A 20412-nucleotide genomic window follows, 5' to 3' on the forward strand; every position below is an offset into this window, starting at 1 on the left:
GCATTTTCGTCTCTAGGCTATTACCGCTTAGAAAACGTTATGTCAATAGCTAATAAACGGTTTTCCTGCGTATAATGTGATATATCGCATGGAAAAAGTGATGATAAAATGGGGAATTTGGGTGAAATGAGCATGATAACGATCCGTGCGGTCAGCATAGACTCATGCACTCGCCTAATCAGACTGTTATCGCTTAAAAATGTTATTTCAATAGCTCATTAACAGTTTTCCCCCATATAGTATGAGAAATCCTATAAAAAACCTGATAAATGGGGGAATTTGGGTAAAATGAGCTTGGTACCGATACGTGCGGTCAGTTTTAATTCATGCACTCGCTTTTCTAGGCTATTACCGCTTAGAAAACGTTATGTCACTAGCTAATAAACGGTTTACCTGCGTATAATATGATAAATTATATGAAAAAGTTGATAAAATGGGGAAATTGGGTGAAATGGGCATGATAACTATCCGTGCGGTCAGGTCAATCTTCTGCATCCACATCTTCATATTCCTATCGTTTGAAAATCGTCGTTTCAATAGCTCATACACAGTTTTCCTGCATATAATGTGAGAAATCCTATCAAATACCTAATAAAAATAGGGATCTCGGGTAAAATGGGCATGATAACGATCCGTGCGGCCATCAGAACCAAATTCATTCGATTCTTTAGACATTTTTACATAAGATACAGGTATTTTCTCAAGGATTACTCGTTGCGTTCAGAAGATACAGAATTCTTCGTCGGTTTGTTACCAATTTTTCCCACTGTGCAGTCGTAGAATAAACCCATAGAGTAAGGTGGGGCAAAAGTTCGACCTTAGTGGTATAATCAAAGTGTCCAGGAAAACAATAGCAGTTGAAACAAAACAAATACCATACAGTGAACCTTCAACATATTGGCTGTAATTTTGCTGAACAAACTTGTGTCAAAATATTTACTCATTTTTAGTTATAACAGTTTCAAAATTGATTGTCTTATTCGAACTTTTGCCCCACCGGTGGGGCAAGAGTTCGAATCAAGTGTGGGGCAAAAGTTCGCTGGCTAAAACACAAAATATCGATCCTTTTATGACAGGCATACCTTACACCAGCCGTAAACTTAAGCTTGACGAAAAATACACACTAAATTTTCATCAAAAAATTGCCTAAAACCGAGTTTATTATAATATACTCAAAAATAGCAGTTTTTCGCAAAACTAAGTGGAAATGTAAAATTTTGGTGACAATTTTCACACGATCAGACAAATTTAACTAAATTTGAAGATAATATGTGGATTTTAGGTAATTTGCAAATTTTTCCGTGATTTTATACATGGTTCGAACTTTTGCCCCGCTGATTCGAACTTTTGCCCCACTATGGGCCAAAAACTGTTTTCAAGCATTTATGCAAAAACTAATACACCTCAAAGCAACCTTATGATAGGCCTAGAAACGCCCTTACATAAAATATTGAAAAATATTTTATCTTCAATTGGTTCCATGCAACGAAAGTTTGACCAAAAATTACAATATTCACGTTGAAAAACAACAAATAGCCATAACTTTTCCAAATCTCAATCGATTTTTATGATATTTGGAGTGAAAGTCTCTTACTTGAATAGCAATTGAACCACCATGACATTTGTAAGATTTGTTTTGAATTGAGCTAGAAATCTTAAAAAGAAACTCTTACCCCACTCGAACTTTTGCCCCACTTTACTCTATGGCTTATGGAAATCGATTGGACTAACAGTAGAGCACTCTTATACCTGCTCGGTGTGAGAGCAAAAGAGTAGAAGAGAGTGAAAGTAGATGTTAATATAGATTAGTTAAAAATAGATCTGTATCGATAAAGAAGATGCAGATGAACTGATTCCGGCACAGTAGTGGCCACAAGCACAAAGTGCCTTAAAAAAAATTAAAAAAAAGATTTTTGGTCCGGACTGCGTGTGTGTCTTTCTTCTGTTCACGAGCTAATAAACACTGAGAGTTTTTTTTTGCAAATTAAGTTTGAGTTCGCGTAAATTTTTCAACTTTTAGAAACAATCATTTTCATGATTATGGATGAAACGATCAAAGAATCATGTCTCACATGAGTTCTGAAAATGAAAAAAAAAATCGATATTTGCAAGAGAAATGCAGTTGATACTAAAAATGACATCGCCGAAGACGATTCTGTTCTCAAAACTTCCATAAATATGTTCGGCTTAGTATAATTCACAAATTACTATAAAGAATATAACATTTCCTTAAGAGATTGCCCACCTGTAGGCGTATGCCACAATTCACTCAAAAAGTGAATAACTTGTAAGTGTTTGGGCTTCATATTCGTCTTCAGAGACCATGATTTTAGTAAGTAAAAAAAAAAAAAAAAAAGTAATGATATTGTTAGTATTAGCGAAAGTTGTTTTCATGGGTGATCAATGTTACCCCATATCGGGTAAACAAAAAAATCACTTCATTTTTTTTTTTTTAAACATGCTTTAAACTTTCAGAAAACAAAATGCAGTATATAGACACGAGCAATTGGTTTCAATACTTGTTTTAAAAATATAATACTTGCAACATTTGCATTTGAAAATGAAATTTACGGTACTTTGTTTCTTGATCAGAATGAGGGTGTATTAGCGAATGTTACAAGTGGTGACACACAGTGATCGGCGCCAAACACTGGGTGGTGTTTGTCTTTTTTGTTTTCGTGGCTCATCTTCCACGAACGATAAATGTCATGCGTGTTGTGTGAATGCAGGTGGATAATTGAGATGAAGGCTCGTGTGTTTTCCAAAGCCTGGTGTAGTTTGATCTTTATTATTACTTTACTTCTTTTCCTTTATTTCACAGCGCAACAAAAATGACATTTTTGCGTGTCTAAAGGATCAAATTATGTGTCTCTAGTAGATTTGAGGTTGCTGAATCTAATGCCGTTTTCAGAAATGTCCCAGCACGTTAGGATTTTTAGCTACAGGTCGTCAAAGTTGTTTAAAACACTGGTTTAATTGATGTTTAGATGAAATTTAGCGTATGATTCATCAACATTTTTCGTGATCTAATCCATCAAGCATGCAAAATAGGCCTTTCTCTTCCATTTCAGATACAATTTGGTTGAAATCGCATGATTAAATTTCTATTAGATCGATTTTTTTCAAAATATTAATTGTCTTCATACAAAACTCTTCGCTTCTCTTGTATGGCAAAATACAATACTTTTCTAAACCATCAAAAAATAATTTTTGAGCATCAAAACTATAATAAACTTTGTTGATAAGTTTTGTTAAACACATGAAGTATGAGTTCTGAGGCAAACTAAGCAATTAAATTACCTTACAAGCAGGCAAACTTGCATGCAACTTGACTGAAATAGTCAATTTCAGTATTTTCAATATCCAATATCTCAAAACCTAGACGTGCTATGATGTTTCTGAAAACTTCAATGAATTCAGCAACTCTTAATTAGGTAAATAGCGGTATTTTGGTGCTTGAAACAAATCCGTGTTTCGCAATGTTTTCTATTAAGGTGACAAAGCTTGAATCCAAATACGATATTGTACCAACATTTTAAAGCCTCATATCTCTCGTTAGAGGTATCGAACTGCAGTGCATTTTCTTTTTCAGCTCTGTGTACTATTAGAAAGCTTAAAATAAGAATATCTAGTTTGTATCTTCATTATTTTTTTTTCAATTTAGTGCTTTTGAAATGACAGCAATTTTTGGATTCCGAAATGTGCGATAGTTATTACATCGCCTACAAGTATACCATCCCTGTTATGGCAAATTTGACAAATACTCATAATGTTGCTTATTTCTTTCAATGTATATCTAAGAAACTATTAGACATAGAGAAAAATGACATTAAGCACTTACATGGGAAAACATTAAAGAAGTCTAGAAAATAAAATCATTTATTGATACAGTGTTGTCAAATATATTAATTTACAATATAAAAACCTGGAATCAATTTTTCGTCGAATGAGAACGTTTTAAATTAAAAAGTTTTGACTCCATGGTATTTATCAGATGTTTTATTGTTGTAAACATTTAACTCTCCGAGGTGTTTTGAACCTGTTTTGTGAAATTGTGCATTAAAGTTTAAAATACCGATTTCTTCATAACAAAAACCCTAAACAATCTTGCATTTTAACGAACAATTTATTGCTTAGTGCAAATTTTGGATATTCTTAGCCGATTTAGAATTAAACAAATTAGAGACAATTTAAACAAATTACAACAGTTTTGCCAGATTTGCTTGTTTAGTAGCATTGTTAATATAATACAGTGCCTTACCGATTTTGGTAACAAGGCGTGATTTTTATGTTGCCAAATTGGGGATGTTTCCAAAATCGGGAATTTTGAAATGCTTTTATTTTTTATCATTTTATTCTCTCAAAGAATCAGAAAATGTATGGCAACTATCACGAATAATGTGAACAATTTCTGGGAGCCTTTTTCAGATCAGATTTTGAATAATAATCATAGACATCATATACTGATTATTTGTACACAGCACAAGCGTTGTATTACCTTCAGTGGCCATTTGCGGCTGTTCTGGAGTGCAAATGTGCAAGTTTAAAGTACAACCATATTAACACACCGAGGACGAAGCCTCAAAATCAGTTGGAACGCTAAATTCAACCCACTATATCTCGGCTGTCCTAAGCCCGATTTACAAAATTTTGGCACCTATAGAAATGTATGGGCTTCTAGATTCATGTCAGATTTTTGAAATATTTTTGGAAACTACTGTTTGATTTGTAGTACTTAAAACACCGGAGCAAGTCCTAAAAAAAATTCTAACCGGCGGTAATTTGTAGATAACTTAGAATTTATCGCGATAACCTATAGATTTTTTATTGTATGATGATCGTTTTAGTGTAATCTAACAATTGGCATTGAATTTTTGATTGTTAGCCGTTCAAAGAACTAAAATATATTCACAAAACTGCGTAGAATACAGAAAAAATACATTTTCAATTATAACTTGAAATTTACCGCGATGACCAAAACATTTTATGATCTTAAAATATTCTCATATTTAAGGCCATCAGATTTGCAGAACACTGATAATAAATTTCTGTTGAAAAAACTACAATATTTTCACAAAATAGTGAAAAATACAGGAAAATACAGGTTTTCTACAGTAATTTTATATATATCGCAATGACTCATCAGTTTTATAATTTTAAACTCTTTGTGTGTTCATAAGAAACACATTTTCTAAACATCGTTGATCGCTGTTTGTTCAAAGAACTACAATATATTCACAAAACTGCTTAGAATACAGAAAAAATACATTTTAAACTATAACTTGAAATTTATCGCGATGACCCAAACGTTTTATGATCTTAAAATATACTCATATTTAAGGCCATCAGATTTGCAGAACACTGATAATAAATTTCTGTTGGAAAAACTACAATATTTTCACAAAATATTAAAAATATACAGGAAAATACAGGTTATCTACGGTAATTACATATTTATCGCATTAAGTCATCAGTTTTATAATTTTAAACTCTTTGTTTGTTCATGAGAAATAAATTTTCTGAACATCGTTGATCGCTGATTGTTCAAAGAACTACAATATATTCACAAAATCTTGTATAATACAGAAAAATCTTAAATTTCTGCTGCAATGTATTGATTGCCTCTAGATCAATTAAAAGATTTATGAAAATAAATATATTTACAGAACATTATTGATGTTTTTTAAAAAACAACAACAGTTTCACAAAACTATTATTCATAGGGAAATTACGATCCTAACAACAGTTTGAAATTCTTTGCAATGATACATGTATTTTGTGATTTTAAAATATTGTCATATTTCGGGTTATCAAGTTTTCACAATATAATCGATGAAATTTTATTAAAAGAACTACAATATTTTCACAAATTACCATATAATACAAACATATTCCCGAGCAACACACATGTTATAATTGTGTATTATCAACTCTAATATGACTAGTTTTGGTCATATATCAGTCGATAATACACAATTATAACATGTGTGTTGCTGGGGTTCTGTTGATATCGAAGTTTGAAAATTTTATCATCTGTATAATTTTCTAAATCGTTCTGTATTTTCAATAAAAATAAATGTGCTCAAAATTATTAAAAGCTGTTTGTTTGTTTGTTCCTTTGGAATATTGTAAAGCTTTCTAATTATGAAAACATAACCCAATTACTGAACTGTAGCGCAAATAAATCCGAGGTACATTTGATTTGCATAATCTGCTGATTAAGACATAGCGTAATATATTCTAGCAATATTAACAATTTCAAATGAAGTCGTCTGACTTTATTTTTATGTGGTAAAAATATTCTTTATATTAAAAACACAAGACGCCTTGAGCGGCTATTGGATCAGTAGGTATTTTTTATGTTTCAATAATCGCTCATTCAAAAATTATTATGTATACTAATTCTTTTTGCTGAAGTAGGTATAATTTGACCATAAAAAATAGCAGGATAAATAAAGAAATTCTAATTATGTAATGCTTTTTATCCAGTATGTTCGTCACGAAATCTGTTTACCGTGAGCGGAAAAGGAACACTTAGATGCAGTAACAGTTTCAATTAAATATGTTTTATGAATGTTTTTAAAATAATTTCTGTATTAACGCTGATCATCTATACTTGGAGCTACATTGTAACATAAAAAAGTATTGATCGACTCAATAGTTATTTTAAAATGAACCTTCGAACACAGATGGTACTCTATTTCTTTTCCCTGCGAAATAGGAAAACTACGGTGATAGTAAACAGTACGATGTGGTTAAACATTAAAATATCTGTAAGTTTTCCATAGCAATAGGTAAACGAAAGTTTTTTATTGCATTCAACATTCTATTGTGATTGTAGTTCTTTTAAGAATAAAATGATAGTATTTGGAAGCAGATTTTTTAAGATGTGTCATGTTCAAATATTATTAAAGTAAAGCTGGTTGAATCGATTCTTACTGTTTAACTTACTACATGGTAGTTAAAAGTATATGCTATTAGTACAACATCAAAATGGATCTGAAGAAGTGACATGAAAATGGGTTTTCAATTAAGCCCTAGCTGAGACAGTGAATAGGGTAACTGCATATTTGAAATATTTACCTTTATATTTTGATTCTTAATTCTTATTATAGGTTATTAGATAGATGGCATCAAACATGTTCTTGTTTTTTTATGAGAAAGTTTTGAACCATAAAAAATAGGTCATTGGGTAAAATTATTAAATTACAAAAGAGTTCTTAGTTTTGAATAAATTATTCAATGAATTCTTTCATTTATATTCTTTTCTCGTGAACATGAAAATGGTTTTAATTAATAAAATCAATGCGTCATCGCAATGAATATCAAACTACACTAGATATGAGAAAATTTATAAATTGTAAAATTCATGGGTAATAGCGATTATTTTAAACTATTGCTGAAACTTTTTTTTCTGCCATATGCTACGCAGTTCAATATATATGTTGTAATTCGTTAAATGTATAAATTACAATGAAAAATGTTTGGTAATATAAATTCGAACTTCATTGTTAGATAAGTTCCAAGTTGTGTACAAACAAACGCTAATTTTTTAGACTAGCTCCAGTGTTTGTAGTACTACAAATCAAACAATAGATTCCAAGCACATTTCTATAACCGCACATGAATCTACAAATAAGGACAAACTAGGGTTGAAGCGATCAACTTTTTTTTAACACCGTCATCCATGTAAGTAAAATATCATTAATTGCGTTATTATAAGTAAATTAAAAAATGATGTCATTGCGACAATAATGGATTAGCTACAATTTGTAGTTGTAAGTCTCAAATATGAGAATAGTTTAAAACCACAAAATCTATGGGTCGTTGCGGTGAATATGAAGTAAGATTGTTGAAGGTATTTTTTCTGTATTATTTACATTTTTTTTGAGAATGGTTTAATGAATTGGAGAAACTATAAAATTTGCTCAGTTAATTTATGGTTTATAATATGAAAAAATATAATAAAATCATTAAAATGAAAAATCTTTGCAACAAATTATTATATTGCAACGGAAATCTGATATATTTCTGTTCTTCTTCTTCTTCTTTCTGGCGTTACGTCCCAACTGGGACAAAGCCTGCTTCTCAGCTTAGTGTTCTTATGAGCACTTCCACAGTTATAAACTGAGAGCTTTCTTTGCCAATTGACCATTTTTGCATGTGTAAATTGTGTGGCAGGTACGAAGATACTCTATGCCCTGGGATGTCGAGAAAATTTCCAACCCGAAAAGATCCTCGACCGGTGGGATTCGAACCCACGACCCTCAGCTTGGTCATGCTGAATAGCTGCGCGTTTACCGCTACGGCTATCTGAGCCCCATTTCTGTTATAATACATAATAATACATAGATATGATTTATGCAAATATTATCAATAAATAGAAATTGTTATATTACCAATTTTGTAAACTATTTGACGTGCTTTGAAAACAGAAATAATAACTGCTCTATTTTTTATATTTATTACGTTGAGAAAATTTCAAATCGTAAACACAACTACTATGAAAACGCAACCATAGTCAGAGACTGTTCGTGTTTTTTTCGTGATTTTTTGAAAATATTGTTAGTTCTTAGAGCAAATAGCCATTATAATTGTTGAGAAAGTTTGTTTTTTTTTTCAAAACTTAATACGGTTTCGAATAATAAAATCAATTAGTCATCTTGAATAATATGAAACAAGAGCAGAAATAGTATATTCTTGTATTACATAGTATTTTGTGAAAATATCGAAGTTTTCTAACGAAATTTCATCGGTTAATTTATACAAGCTTACCAACTCTAAATGATAAAATTTTATTTAACATTTTCAAATCATAAAATCCATTGAACATTGTGGTCAATTTCAGGTTGTTATTACGATCTAACTTTTCTGGTATTTTCCACAGTTTTGTGTATATGTTTTAGTTCTTCAGAAATCACCAAAAATGTTCTGTAGATATATTTACTTTTATATATAATTATGCTCCCAACCCTTAAAATTATATGGTCTGGAGGCAATCAGTTATTTGCATTTGGCTGACAAAACGTCGAAAGGTGGGAATTGGAAGAGAACGAAATGATCTTGGAAGAATTATTCTCTTCCGAAAGAATAAATAGTTCGATATTTTTTTCTTTTCGATGTGTTATTCCTTTCGACGTTTTGACATTTAAGGTTTGTTGTTTGATACGTTCTATCAATTTATATATGAATCTGAAAAATTTTAAACCGTGGAGATTATAAGAAAATGCAGCAATTTCAAAATTACAGGAGAAATTTCATATGTTTCTGTATTATACATGATTTTCGAGCACACAAATATGTTCAAACTTCGGTAGCAACAGAATATTTTTGTATTATACGATGATTTGTGAAAATATTGTAGTTCTTTCAATAATATTTCATCGATTATGTTGTGCAAACTTGACAACCCTAAATATGAGAATATTTTAAAATAAAAAAAAACCATGGATCATTGCAAAACAATTCAAACTGTTGTTAGGATCGTATTTTTCCGATATTATTCACAGTTTTGCGAAAAAGTTGTCGTTCTTTGAAAAACATAAAAAATGTTTTCAAATATGTTGATGTATTGTCTTTAAATTGATAAGGTCTAGAGACAACCAATAAATTGTAGAAGAAATTTCAGAATTTAATACAGAAAATTACAATACAAGATTTTGTGAAAGTATTATAGTTCTTTGAACTAACAGCTATCAACGATGTTCAGAAAATTTGTTTCTCATGAACATACAAAGAGATTAAAATTATAAAACTGATGAGTCATTGCGATAAACATGAAATTTTTGTAGAAAACCTGTATTTTCTGCCTTTTTCCACTATTTTGTGAAAATATTGTAGTTTTTCCAACAGAAATTCAGTATCAGTGTTTGCAAATTTGATGGCCTTAAATATGAGTATATTTTAAGATCATAAAACGTTTGGGTCATAGCGATAAATTTCAAGTTATAGTTGAATATGTATTTTTCCTGTATTCTACGCAGTTTTGTGAATATATTGTAGTTCTTTGAACAAACAGCGATCAACGATGTTCAGGAAACTTGTTTCTCATGAACACACAAAGAGTTTGAAATTATAAAACTGATGAGTCATTGCGATAAATATGAAATTACTGTAGAAAACCTGTATTTTCCTGTATTTTTCACTATTTTGTGAAAATATTGTAGCTCACCCAACAGAAATTTATTATCAGTGTTCTGCAATTGTGATGGCCTTAAATATGAGTATATTTCAAGATCATAAAATGTTTGGCACATCACAATAAATTTCAAGTTATAGTTTAAAATGTATTTTTTCTGTATTCTACGCAGTTTTGTGAATATATTGTAGTTCTTTGAACAAACAGCGATCAACGATGTTCAGAAAATGTGTTTCTCATAAACACACAAAGAGTTTAAAATTATAAAACTGATGAGTCATTGCGATATATATAAAATTACTGTAGAAAACCTGTATTTTCCTGTATTTTTCACTATTTTGTGAAAATATTGTAGTTTTTTCAACAGAAATTTATTATCAGTGTTCTGCAAATCTGATGGCCTTAAATATGAGAATATTTTAAGATCATAAAATGTTTGGGTCATCGCGGTAAATTTCATGTTATAATTAAAAATGTATTTTTTCTGTATTCTACGCAGTTTTGTGAATATATTTTAGTTCTTTGAACGGCTAACAATCAAAAATTCAATGCCAATTGTTAGATTACACTAAAACGATCATCATACAATAAAAAAAATCTATAGGTTATCGCGATAAATTCTAAGTTATCTACAAATTACCGCCGGTTAGAATTTTTTTTAGGACTTGCTCCGGTGTTTTAAGTACTACAAATCAAACAGTAGTTCCCAAAAATATTTCAAAAATCTGACATGAATCTAGAAGCCCATACATTTCTGTAGGTGCCAACATTTTGTAAATCGGGCTTAGGACAGCCGAGATATAGTGGGTTGAATTTAGCGTTCCAACTGATATTGAGGCTTCGTCGTCCGTGTAAGTGACGAATATCTTAGGCGGACAAGTGTTAAAAGTAACATATTTAAAATACAGAACAATTTATTTCATGGATTTATTATTAGGATTTCCTATGATAAAAACATGATTACCACGCGTCTTATGTAAAAATAGTGAACAAGGTTCTTAGTTGAAAAAGTAAAAAGTGCTTATATATTACTTTGTTAAAATTAATGTTATCACAGTTGAAATGTAATATCAGAAATGAATAGAAACAGAGAAAATGAAAAATATCTATCAAATATTTAATGGTTAAAAAACTACATGTCTTTCTTTGGATCATGGCACTTTTTTGAGGCTTTTTATTGAGACTGGCACCGCCACGCATCCAGCAATAGAGTTAATGACAAGATCTCATCAAGCTAGCTCATTCAAGACTCGGGAAATATTTTGCTGAGAGTAGCAAAATGAATAACCAAAGGATTGGGCGATATTTCTTTAAAAAAAACATGTTAAAGAAGTAACTATGTTGGAGTTGTTAAAGCAACATTATTAGTAATTTTGAAATAATATCAGTGAAAATTATTGAAAGTTTTACTACTGAAATTCCAAATTTCATTCATTTCATTGAGTTACTTTTCTCCCAAGAAAACCGTTAGATTTTTTTACAAATTTTTGTACAAATGCATTTCCCAAGTAACCACTAGCCCGCTAATTCGCCTTTTTTGGGCTTATAGGGCTATTGTACGGCTAATTTACTGCCCATAAAAGCATAACTGTCCCATATGGATTTCCGAGCCAACACCTTTTTTCATTGAAATATCTAGTTTCAATGTATACTATGCATATAAAAATAGACACATTATGTTTGAAAATGTTGTGGAAAAATATGAAGTTGATGCAGTCCCATATTGAAAAATAAAGGCATAACAGTCTCTATATGAACTTTCAACCCAAATAGCAATTACAAAACGTGAATTATGTTCAAGTTTTTTTTTTTTACTGATGAATAGGAGCAAAATGGATTATCTGTACAACCTGAATAAATATGGCATGCAAAAATGTACTACAAAATTATGAATATTTGTATAAGAGAACAATCTTCAAACTTTGAGCGCTATTTTCTCAATGCCTACTTTTTCATAGTTATGCCTTTATGGACAGTATAGTGCATGTCGCCTCTATAATAGCACTATATTAGCACGCATGGCAAATTAGTTTGGTATCGTGGTCTGGGGTAATATAATGATATTTCTTAAAAATTCAATTTGAAATAGCATATGTTGCAAGTTTTATATTTTTTAAACAAGTACTGACACCCATTGCTCGTGTCTATAAACTGTATTTTGTTTCTGAAAATTTAAAGCATGTCTAAAAAATGTTTCAAGTGGTTTTTATAAATCTAATATGGGGTAACATTGATCACCCATTGAAACAACGTTCGAGCTTGAGCTTGAGCTTGAGCTTGATTGGCCGCCCGTGGATGCTACTCCAGTATCGCCAGATCAGCTGCACTTACACAAGGAACCAACCGAATGACTGCTTGGGATTAACAGGCATCCTCAGTGTATAAGTGCTGGTTAACTTTTATTTATTTTTAGCGACAATGGTGCCTGCCACGTCAGAATGCAGACCAATGTGGGGAAGGGGAAGGAATTGATGATGCAGTATACTAGCTCCCACGTAGATCGTATATACCACTGCATCTAAGCCAGTACATGCGGGAGTGTATGGATTGGGGGAAAAACATGGCAGAGAGGTTTACTTTTGTGGTTAACAGACGCCTATGGCGTAAGGAAAGGCATGCGTGTGGAAGAATGGAAGCGTTAGGGAAACGGTTTCTTGTCCGTCTCTGGTTCTAGCGTTTGCTATGAACAAATAGTTTGAGCGTGATTGATTTAGAATGGAAGATAGAAGCAAGAGATATACAACTACAAAGTACGAGGAAAGGGACGGGCCTGGGAGTGAACCCATGACCTTCTGCTTATGAAGCAGAAGCGGTAGCCATCAGACCACCAACCCCGTCTTGATCACCCATTGAAACAACGTTCGGTTATATTTAGAATATCATTTTTAACTAAAATCATGGTCCCTGAAACCGAATATGAAATCCAAACTCTTACAAGTTATTTACTTTTTGAGTTATTTCGAAATTGAGAACACTTTGCATTACTCCTAAAGGTAGACAATTTCCCAAGGAAATTCTGCATTTTTTACAGCAATTAGTGAATTACACTCCCATGCAAAAGTTTGTGTTTACGAGAATTTTGAAGTTAGTTGCCTTTCCCCATACAATCTGAATTGGTATACCAAAAAGGGTTGTATCAGAATGAAATTTATATGGTTTTATCTTAAACATTTTTTCTAGAAAATAATTTTAGTCTGTTTAAGGCAAATATGAGTTCAACAATAATTTTACTATGGCAGATCAAAAAATGCTTCTTAGCTGCTAATGTTAAATATGTTGTCGTACTATAGTACAAAGATAACAATCAGCTAACTAAAGTAAATTGATTCCAACTAGTGCAGTGTATAGGGCCTCATACTTGGATGAGCGGTGAATGGCGCCCTAAACCTGTATCATTGGCATACATGTCATTCGGTACCATTATACATTTTTCACAATTCAACTTTTTTCCTACTGGTTTATCTTGCGTCTAATGCAATAGTTATGAAAAATATCAAACGACTGATTTTTGACAGAATTTAACATGCTAAATTGCTGTTAAATGAGCGGTGAATGGCGTCCTTATGGTACGTTCCACATTAACTTTTTCAGCTCGTAATGGCCACCACCACTTTCATTTGGACTTATTTTAACTTTGTTTTAATTCAAAATGTTAGGTTTCCGTACTTAAAAATCAATTTGAAATGTTTTTAATTGTGTTGCCAAAATCGGGAAGAAAATGTTGCCAAAAACGGGTGTTGCTAAAATCAGGGGTAGACAAAAGCGGGTGTTGCCAAAATCGGGAAGGCACTGTATCAAGCTAGGAAAGCATGAAATAAACTAAAAGCGCTTCTGATTGCAATTGTATTTGAATGTTTCAAGTTGAGTATCAGGTTGTTTTTTTAAGACACCTTAAATGCTTCCAGTGGACAGTTACGTCCTTTGAAAGAAGCACCACGCTAGACAACAGACTAGCATCCCGGATAAAAACTTATCATTCAGTGAATTGAATAAACCATTAATGTACAATATAACATATTGGATACAATACAGTGTATTGTAATTGAATGTCGAAGCAACATTATTCTTGTTTAGATGTACAATTCAAAAACAATATAATATATTGTAACAGAACACTGTATTGTTTTAAATTGGTTTTACAATTGGTCTACAATTTTGGTCAAATTCCCATTTCCGCGTAAAACAATTCTTGCTTTTTTCTATGTAGCTTTGCTGAAAGAAGTAAACAAAACAAGTTCAGAAAGCAAGTAATGTTGGGTGAAAAATATTCAAAACGTTAAAATTAGTAGTTTTTCAGAAGTCACATGACATTAGCTGTAACGACGAATTCAACCATGATAAATATCTTTACTTCTATAAAGTTAAAATTATTTTGCTACTTTTGGCACGAATATCCGGTAAGTTGGGGAACAATCCATACAAAATACAAATTCTATACTTTTCACCACTAATTGAAACACAGTTTGTTGAATTGTTTTTGTATTGTACAAAAATACACGAATTGCTAATTAAGACAATACATGAACAATATATCATATTGTATTTTCAAAATGTATGTATGAGAAAATATCTAGATTTGTATTGTTATGATACCTAACCACCCATACATTATATTGCAAAAATTTCATATACCATACAGTGAACTGTTCAAAACAATATATTGTACTGTAATTGTATTGTCATTTCACAATATACTGTATTGTATTTCCAATATATTGAATGGTACTGTTCCAATACGTTATATTGTTTTTGTATTGTATTTTTTATCCGGGATGCAACGTCCAGTGGCACAGTCGAAATACTTTCTGGACGAAAAGTTTTCAGGACTGAAGCGGAATTCGAACCCACACTCCTTGAAACGATGTAGCCAAAAGCTTGGTAACACTAACCGAACGGCCACAAAGCCCACCAGTATTGCCAAATATGCAAAAATGGCAGTGTTTCCAAATATGCAAAATATGTCTCAATACAATGTTTGAATTGAAAACATATTAAAAAACAATTGTACAAAATTGATGATCTGGCAACACTGTTGTGATTATTAAATGATTATCGTTTGTCCCTAATCAGCCCAGAATGCCTTAATTTTGCATGGAGTTATTAATTCTTCGCCGAATTGCAAATTGCTTGTGATGTTACATAGAGAATTCAGATTTTCCACTTTTAAACACATTTTCTCCGGGTTTGCTTAATGTTCGGAAATACTGTAGATTAAGTTTAGACGGCAGGGTATCTTTATTTGACTGTATAATGTTAATCCTTTGAAAAACAAGCTAGGAAATATTAATTCAATTGTTGAAGATAGGCTGAATTCTGACTAAACAGTTTCTGCCAAGACAAAATGAAATATTGCAGAAAATCAAAATAGATATACGGAACTTTGGTCCACAAACACATAAATTGAGTGATAAAAAAGTGGATACCTTTAACATACACCGTTCTGGTTCAAATTCCAAACAGCTTCAAATTCCAATTGGTCTATTTTATTTCGCAAACATGGAATATTTCAATACTTTCCGTTCCAAAGTTCCCATTTTAAAGACTCATTTTAATAAGCATTTTTCAAAAATATTTATGAAAATTTAAGAATTTAAGACCTCTTGGTTGGGTGTTTGTAATTGATGATTTCTCCAGGCTGTCTGGGATTCGAATCAAAGTGTCCGGAATGTAAGCCAAAAGTAAGGAAGCGTACGGAATAAGAATAATGAAAAGTCCACGCCTATTTATTTATTTTAAAGTTTTTCACCTTCACCCACAATTAAAAGTGATTTGGTTTAAATGCTCGTTAATGCTAGGAAATTATAAACAATGATTCATTCCTTGAGACCATAAGAGAACATAATACAAATCAAAACGCTGGTATTTGTGTCCAAATTTAAGCTTGATAGTTTCCAAAATTGTGTTTCGAGATTTGCTTTACCATGTTATTGCCTTAAACGAAGTTGATTTAAATTTTGAAATATTTGTCCAGTATTTTCAAACTTTCAACTGTGAGATCTCATTTACTATGATTTACATTTGCCTTGCAGTTGATTCTTAATTACCATATAATTGAACGTAATTAATATTTTTTATTATTATTTTCTCCTCCACAGTCGGATTGGATCAACGCACTGAATGCCATGAAACAATTTGGTTCCGATGGAGTCATCCTGTGGGGCAGCTCTTATGATCTCAATAATAAGTACGTCTCCATCAAACCATGAATCAAAAAGAGATGTGTAATTTCAGCTAATTTTCATGCGTTTATTTTCCAGGGAAAAGTGCACCGGCTTCAAATCCTACATGGACACAACGTTGGGTCCGATTCTGCAATCTCTCCAACAACGATATATCGTCGAAAGTCTCAAACCGCGAGACTTTCCTTTGTAGCGCTTAAATTAACATATCGAATCGAACGACGAAACCAACGGCAGTATTCATGTGCACCAAATTTACACTAAACACACAAACATCCATGTGATCGAGAAACCCAAATGCAACCATCTTTAGATGTAGGATTCGTGTATTGTTTAAGTATTAGGGCCCTCGTACGATAGACAGCTATATTATAGGTATTTTATTGAGCAGCAGATACACTAGGAATAAAACATTCACAAGTTTAACGATGTTTATCTGTCAATGAACGATAAAAGAACAGTGTACCTCTCGGATCCTCAGCCAAAGATATGTAAATCGGATTCCAATTAGTTGCGAGACGCGCAAACAATTTTCCGATCCCTTCAGTGATTTATGACTGCCATGGGGAGGGTGCAAACAAATATCGATGGTACTCCCAATCGGAGTTTCCAGTTGCTCAAAGTGAAATTTGCGGCAACGTGAAAAACAAACCCCGAGCGTCGCGTCCCTCAAATGACGGGGAGTTGACACCAAGGGTGTATGTTCATTTCCCATAAATACGTGAAAAATGATCCGATTTCCACTTTCTGTTCTGTTTGTCTCCGGTGAAGGACTGAAACAATTGGCAGCAGCGATGCCAGATTTGCTGAGCTTGACATGACTTTTGTAGTAGATATGGCTTTATGTTAGTCATTTTACGAAAACATAACATTGCTGATATTGATGTTGTTTTTGAATAATCTATCCACAAAAGGGGAATTTCATTCATAAAGTGAGTAATCAGCTCTTCCGGCTAAAATTTGTACCGGATATACCTTCAAAAATTCTCTCAAGAATATATCGTCCACGAGTGATTCCAGGAAATTGTACCTTATACGTTGATCGTTAAAGCGTAGCGTCACGCCATTGCCGGACGTATGTACTATAGATCCCCATCTTTGTCGGTCTTGGGCGATACTTCTCTAGTTGTCTCGATCGTTTGGGTCTGCAGGTCTTCTTCCACTGCGTACAGCCAGCGTATTTATTGTCTACCTCTACTTGGTTTACTGCTGAATATTATTTTCGCAATTCTTTCACTAGAGAGCCACCGGAGAGCCAAGCTGCGGGACCTAAGCTGGTTACGTAGTCCGTAAAAAGCCCTATTTTCAGCCGCAACACGTCTTTTCATTTCGCGGGAAACGTCGTTGTCACGACTCTATGACACTACCCCGAACGCCATTACCCCGAAAGCCATTACCCCGAATGGGTCACTACCCCGAACGCCATTACCCCGAATGCATAACATATTGAGACTAATTATAATCAGAAGGTGGGGAAATAATTTTACGATTATTTATGAGTATTAAACAAGCTCTCAGCAAATAATTTTTACATACTAAGTTTCATTTGGCTTTGTTCACTAAAATTCATGAGATCTCCACTGCCGTTCTACGCATATCTGTCCCGCGGTCCATAAGGTTTACATAGAACATGGGACAAATAGGCGTAGAAAGGCAGTCCAGTCTTCAAAAAATCCCACTCCAAGAGCTGCTGAGATCGAAAATCAACAGAGCAAGACTGATTTCGCGCGCTTCTTTTTTTCAAATCCAGGCATGCAATGAATCATGCCACGTGTATGAGATGATTAAATCCCAGGATTCAATCTTTGATCGATTGATAATCGGGTAAGTGAATCGAGTAAGCATTGATATTTTATTCCATATCGGATGAACATTGTTGTCTGACAGGACACTCTTGGAATGTGTCTGAAAGATTTTTTCATGCAGAGCTGTTTCCAGTGATCTATTTCTGGAAACTAGCGAACATTTTTTGGTAACATTCTGACCTGACGTATATAGACAGCTCTGTGAGCTCTTAAACAAAATGTGAATCAGGTGCTATCAAGAGTCATAGAATGAATTTCCGTTTAACCATGTCTGGATTGGACGAAATTCCGGCGTTCAAATGTTTGTCTAAATTAATTTCTCCAAGAGTAACCACAAGTAGTCCCAATTTGCAGTGGTATGATACCATTTCTACTCTATCCTTAATTGCTGGATTTCATTTCGTATTTCGTAAACGATGGGAATACATAGATGACTCGATTTTGTCAGCCCCTTTTTGAAAACGTTTTTCAGCTCTCTTTAAAAATGTAAGTAATGTTTCAATATTCTTTCTTCTTTACTTGAAGCATATTCATGATAACTTCAACATGATTAAAAAAGATGTTGGAGAAAATTCTTTCATGAAATGATAGGAACAACAAGTTTTCCTTCAAATGGGGCTGACAAAATCGGGTCAGTACTGTAGAAGATCACTCTGATATTATCGCTGCAAGTGATATTCTATGCAACCCGCTTAAAGACCAACCTAATAGAAGAACAATATCATTTGATCGCCTCTAAAGTAAATACTTTCGTTGGTTTGTAGGATCATTGAGATGAATTTATTTAAGGTACCCACAAAAAATAGCTGTGGTTGATTTAAGATGATGGTAGAAAAGTGTAAGTGATTCCATAATCGACCTGGCTGTTTTAATACAAAAAGATAAAAGAAGAAATATTTTTTTATTATAATTATAGCAGGATTATCTTCAATGAATGCCTTGGGGATACCTCCTTTAAAAATATATATATGTTTCATATGAACATACTAGCGTGACTAGCTCCCCAAGTAACCAAATAGCACTTTTATTCGTTCTGTGTGTTAATATACTGCTATTAAAGAGCTGGAATACCCTATTTGTTCTCGAAATGTTACTCCTCATACAAAGTTTGTGAAATTTCCATAGAAATAGTGTTATGACGGGGGTGGGTGGGTGTCAAAAATGGCAATTTTTGGTTTAATGAAATTGGTGAATGACCTCTTGGACTGCGAAAGTGCCCACTGAGCTGAGAAACATGTACTTCCTCAGAAAAAAGAAGAAGATATTCAAAAAAATAGCAGACATATGAAAGAAGGGAAAATATATGATGATCATTTGCCGACAAATTTTACTAACCACAAATTACCATTAGAGACGCATCCCGACTAAGGGTACATAACAAAATTATATCAGCATATGTTATTATGTTATAAGTTTTTTCCGAACATAGGTTGTTACAAACTTGATGCAGGATGTTGTTAAAATAACTAAAATTATAACAAAAAAGTGTATGAATAGTAACATAAACATAACAAAATGTGTTTTAATTCTAACAAAAACATATCAAACCAAGTTATAATGTTTGATACAAAGTATCAAAATTGTAATCCTGTTCGATATACGATAATATTGTATATTATTGAAATGCACAAATATCTATTTAATTATGTTATAAAGTTGTTAAAATTAAACAAAAAAAGTATCTTAAAAGGAAATAAAACACAATATGTTATATTTTTGTTTTAATATGTTCTGTGAATAACGGAGCCTAACATAATGATATCATAATATGATATGCATATCATATTCTGATAAAATTTTATTATATTTTTGTTACAAGCCTCTAGTCGGGATACATCCAAAGTCAAATGATTTTTTTAACAGTATGGTTAACATTTTTGCCCGCAAAGCAAGATACTGGCCTACATCTCATACTATTCGAGGTAGTGGCGTTCGGGGTAGTGGCTTTCGGGGTAGTGGCTTTCGGGGTAGTGACCCATTCGGGGTAGTGGCGTTCAGGGTAGTGGCGTTCGGGGTAATGGCGTTCGGGGTAATGGGATGGAGCCCGTTGTCACATGTCACAAGTGTTCCAAGATAAACAAATTCTTAAACAACTTCAAACACATCCCCATCAAACACTACCTCAGCACCTACAGCACCGTGCCTGAATCTATATCTACCTGCAACCATGTACTTCGTTTTGGTAGATTTAATGGTCAGGGCTATCCTCGCTGTCTCCCTCTTCAGAAGCACAAAGGCCTCTTCCACTGACCTGCGATCGATTCCAATTAGGTCTATACCATCCGCAAAG

At 32.8% G+C, this 20412-nt stretch overlaps 1 protein-coding gene across 1 annotated transcript in view; it reads left to right on the top strand.

Moving 5' to 3' along the window:
* The window catches only part of LOC5578235 (hyaluronidase A), a 195576-nt gene extending 178833 nt beyond the window's left edge, over positions 1-16743 (top strand). Inside the window, exons 7-8 of the mRNA XM_021854299.1 lie at positions 16234-16322; positions 16396-16743. Of these exons, the coding sequence (XP_021709991.1) occupies positions 16234-16322; positions 16396-16510 (204 nt within the window). The 3' untranslated portion in view covers positions 16511-16743. The remainder of the gene's footprint in view (positions 1-16233; positions 16323-16395) is intronic.
* The last annotated feature ends 3669 nt before the right edge of the window (positions 16744-20412 follow it).

This window comes from Aedes aegypti, chromosome 3 (assembly GCF_002204515.2).
Source record: "Aedes aegypti strain LVP_AGWG chromosome 3, AaegL5.0 Primary Assembly, whole genome shotgun sequence".
NCBI lineage: Eukaryota > Metazoa > Arthropoda > Insecta > Diptera > Culicidae > Aedes > Aedes aegypti.